We start from the raw sequence: 4,334 nt of genomic DNA on the forward strand, positions 1-4,334 counted from the left end.
TTTTGTTGTCTCCTCACCGGGGTTGGCAGTTTCAGGGGTGCTCGGACAGGGCCGTTTGTGACAGCTGGGTTGACGACGCCTCTAAATCCCCTTCCACTGAGGGTGCTGTACAGTTTGGGCTTAATAATCCACCGGACCGTGGACGGAGACCGGCCAAAGCCTCCGCCATTCTTTCCCTGGAACCGGCAAATCCTCCATGTAGAAAAAAAGAAAAAAGAAATTCTGTTCCTTTGTAGATAGGTGGCAGTGCCCTGTGCCAACTGCCCTCCCACGCTATCAGCGGAGGGTAACTGCCAGCACCAGGATCCACGCCAGGAGGGAGGCCCTGAGAGCGCTGCCCCTGGAGGCCTGCTGCACCCCGCTAGGTGAAAGAATGGGGGTCCTCCGGGCACATTTGCCCTTCTTTTTGGGGCGTACTGTGGGCATCATGTCAAAGTCGAACTTGTGGTGGTAGTCGGGTATGTAGTCCTGGACCTCGTGACCATTTTTCCGGGCCCCGCCAGCCCCCGGTTTGGAGATCTGGTTCCGATTCCTGTAGTTGGTACAGTTCTTTCCGGGCTTCCTGGAACCCGGCCGGGCGCCGGGCTGGTGGCCGTGTAAACTGTGCTGGGACCCCTTCTCCTTGGGACCGCCATGGGGAGGAGGGTGACGCTCCTTGTGAGCCGCCCGGTCGGTGGTGGCGAGGGTGTGCGATTTGAGCTGGTGCAGAGACTCGGCCCCCGTACAGTTCCTGAAGTCTTGGGCCTGAAGCAGCTTCAGGTCCCGGCCCTGCATCCACTCGGGGGAAGCGCAGAGCACGCTGGAGCTGGACCCCCGGAACCTCCGCAGCCATTCCCACAAGGACCGGGCCCGGCAGCCGCAGTCCCAGGGGTTGCCGTTGAGCCGGAGAAACTCCAGGGCCCCCAGGTAGGTGAGGCAGTCCCCCTGCAGTTCCGAGAGGCTGTTGTTGAAGAGGAAGAGGGTGGTGAGCCTCTGGAGGTCATGGAAGGCCCGGGGCTGCACCAGCTGCAGGTGGTTCTCATGTAAGAGCAGGCGGTCCAGGTTGACCAGGCCCCGGAAGGTGTTCTGGGTGAGTTTCCAGAGTTTATTGCCATGGAGGAATAAGTGGCTGAGGTTGACGAGGTCCACAAAAATGTCGTCCTGGAGAAACTCGATGTGATTGTCCTGTAGGTAGAGATACTGGAGGTTGTGGAGGCCGCTGAAGATGCCTGCGGGCAGGGAGCTGAGCCCGCACTTGTACAGGTAGAGGGCGTGCAGTTTTGCCAGGCCCTGGAAGGTCTCGGGGGCCAAAGTCCGCAGGTGGCGGTTATCCCCCAGATCCAGCTCCTCCAAGTGCACGAAGCCCTTGAAGGTGTCAGGGTCGATGAAGGTGATGTTGTTGGAATAGATCCAGAGCGTGACCATGGAGGGGCTGAAGTGGCCTGGGAGAAGGAAGCTGATCTGGTTATTCTGCAGAAAGATGCGCTCACTGTCCTCGGGGATGCCCTCGGGGATGGCGGCAAAGTTGTGTGCCTGGCAGCTGACGGTCATGGGCGACGGGTAGCACACACAGTCCACGGGGCAGCAGACGCCCACCTGGAGCTCCAGGCCACAAAGCACCAGGAACAACTTCACATAGTGACCTGTACAGAGAGAGGAGAGCTAAGTCAGGGGGCTCCGGAGAGGGTGGGAGTGAGCCTGAGGTGGGAAGGGGAAGCCCGAGCCTCTTCCATCTTAGAATCATTACAAATACCAGTTCCAAGGCAGAAGAGTGATAAGGGCCAGGCAATTGGGGCTAAGTGACTCGCCCAGGGTCACACCACTAAGAAGTATCTGAGGTCAAATTTGAACCCAGGACCTCCCGTCTCCAGGCCTGACTCTATCTTCTGAGCCACCTAGCTGCCCAAGGAATAGCTTCTTAGAACACGCCTGCCCACATTCAGGTCAATGGGCCCCATTCTCCCCTTGTCTTCATGCCTAGAGGCTCTGAATGAGAGATCAGAGACTTAGAGAGAAGTGAGAGAGAAAGAAGATCCAGGCTTCCAAAGGTCTGGGCCAGATATGCCTGCCCCAAGGTGAAGTGGGTAAGACAGAGGGGGAATATTGTCCACCAGGCCCAAGGCTCCGTGTGTCAAGGGTGCGAGTTGATTTCAATTCTCTAGTCTTTAGCCTTCTCATGGGGGTGGGAGGTGGGAAAGACGTTAGTCATCATGGAAGCCAACCCCATCCCCAACATATTCCTTTAATTATGCCCCTCTTAGTCCCCACTCAAGGCCACTGTGTTGGGTCCCTTCATGATCTGGGAGGAGTAGAGCATAGTCTCCGCCACACACGGTAGGATGAGGTTGGGGGCGAGCAGGTGCCCCGGTATGGGAGAAATGGGCCCAGGCCTTCAGAGATGAAGCTGCTGATCCAGACTCTCATGCCTGGCAGAGAGCCCTCTTTCTCCACAGCTGACCCTCTGCCCCATTGCCAGGCCTGTGGGCTCACCCTTTGCCACAATTAGCTCAGGGGAAGCATGCCAAAGGACCAGAAAATATCACAGAGGACCTTTCTGGGAACAGCAGCTCCAGACTAACCGTGGAGTGCAAGGGCACTTACCACTAGCAAGGATGGATGGTGGCTGACCCCCAGAAACAGTTGCTGTCTCTGCTTCCCTGATGCTCTCCCATCTCCCCTCTCTGCCCTACTTTCCCCTACTGCCTCCTGGTCCGCTTTCCCATCCCCGCCCTGGACTTTGCTTTCCCTCCTTAGGCTCATCCTTTGCTCCCTGACCCCTAGCCATCCCGGACCCAGCACTCCATTTCCCCTGATGCTCAGCCTCCTTGCTGGCCCTGGCTGTGGTGAGCACTTGCCCCTGTCCAGAACACTTCCTCTGTAGCTCTTTCTCTAATTGGGCATTAATTAGGCATTCGTTAATGGATCCTTAAAATAATTTATTTTCGGATGTGTCCAGCCTGTGGTCTGATAATAGCCCCCTGTTCATTATTAGGCCAGCCTCATTACAAATGTTCATCATTACCTGCTACTTTCCAGGGCAGATTAGCTGTTATTGTAAGTGGAGATCTCCTCCCATTGCATTATTAATGAAGGAGGGCTCTTTCTCTCCACAGAATTTCCTTGGTAGGCAGCATTAGAGGGAAGGGGTGGATTTCAGGGCCTGGGCCTCACTCTCCTCTCCCCCCAGAGCAGCCCAGATAACAGCAGCTCAGAGCCTGCGAAAGCCTGTCTGTCAGCAGCCTGGGGAAGCAGGAAGAGCAGGGACCCTCCACCTCTGGTTTATAGATGAGGAAAGCGATGAGCAATCCCCGGGGTTTAGTTCAGTTTGAGGAGGGTGCTCGGGGGGATGAGTGAGGAAGTCTCCCTCAGCCAGCCAGGATGTAGCAGGACCTCAGCTCTTCCCTGACTGGTTCTAGTGTCCAGCGAGTTACTTACTTCTCGTCTTGACTTATCACGAAACAGGTACAAAGGACCATGATTGGAATTTTGGTCCAGAGCTACGATTTCATCAGTAGAGATGAAATTCTAGTATGGAAATACACTTCATAATTCGAGAGAGTTGCCCGGGGCACTAACAGGTCATTTAGATCGTTCACAGTCCCATGTTCCAACTGAACTAGCCATTCTCTTTATTTTTTATTGTTCAGTCATTTTATCATGACCCCATTTAGAGTTTCCTTGGCAGAAATACTGGAGTGGTTTGCCATTTCCTTCTCCAGTTCATTTGACAGATGAGGAAACTGAGGCAAATAGGGTTAAGTGACTTGCCCAGGGTCACACAGCTAGCTGGATATGGGTGTGGTCAGCCATTTCCTTCTCCAGCTCATTTGACAGATGAGGAACTGAGTCAAACAGGGTTAAGTGACTTGCCCAGGGTCACACAGCTAGCTGGATATGGGTGTGGTCTACCATTTCCTTCTCCAGCTCATTTGACAGATGAAGAACTGAGTCAAACAGGGTTAAGTGACTTGCCCAGGATCACACAGCTAGCTGGATATGGGTGTGGTTTGCCGTTTCCTTCTCCAGCTCATTTGACAGATGAGGAAACTGAGTCAATCAGGATTAAGTGACTTGTCCAGGATCTCAAAGCTAGTGAGTGTCTGAGGCCGGATTTGAACTCAGGGAGTTGAGTGTTTCTGACTCTGGGCCTGGCACTCTATCCAGCGCACCACCTCACTACTATTCCCCTTATAGAATGGGCCATATCCTCCATGGAATGGCCCCCACGCCCGGAATGAACTCCCTCCTCACCTCCACTTTTTGGACCCCCTCGGCTCCTTCAAGACAGCTCAAACCCTTCCTCCAGGTTCGTGATTCCCCACCCTTTGTGCTCCTTAGCGCCCTCCCCAAGGAGG

The 4,334-nt window shown here is 54.8% G+C and overlaps 1 protein-coding gene across 1 annotated transcript; it reads right to left on the bottom strand.

The window, feature by feature from the left end:
- Window positions 1-276: 276 nt before the first annotated feature.
- On the bottom strand, window positions 277-2,403 carry RTN4RL1 (reticulon 4 receptor like 1). The gene is made up of 2 exons (XM_044675603.1): window positions 2,313-2,403; window positions 277-1,622 (listed from the first exon to the last, which is right to left on the bottom strand). Exons 1-2 carry the CDS (start codon window positions 2,401-2,403, stop codon window positions 277-279), a joined length of 1,437 nt encoding a protein of 478 aa, XP_044531538.1.
- Window positions 2,404-4,334: the final 1,931 nt, after the last annotated feature.

This window comes from Gracilinanus agilis, chromosome 4, assembly GCF_016433145.1.
Source record: "Gracilinanus agilis isolate LMUSP501 chromosome 4, AgileGrace, whole genome shotgun sequence".
Lineage (NCBI taxonomy): Eukaryota > Metazoa > Chordata > Mammalia > Didelphimorphia > Didelphidae > Gracilinanus > Gracilinanus agilis.

Excerpts from the sequence above, each read along its gene's own strand:
- RTN4RL1 (XM_044675603.1), bottom strand. The coding sequence starts at position 2,403 with ATGAGAGTCTGGATCAGCAGCTTCATCTCTGAAGGCCTGGGCCCATTT. Across the intron at positions 1,623-2,312 it reads GCCCCCAACCTCATCCTACC|GTCACTATGTGAAGTTGTTC; the intron begins GTGTGTGGCGGA and ends CTCTCTGTACAG.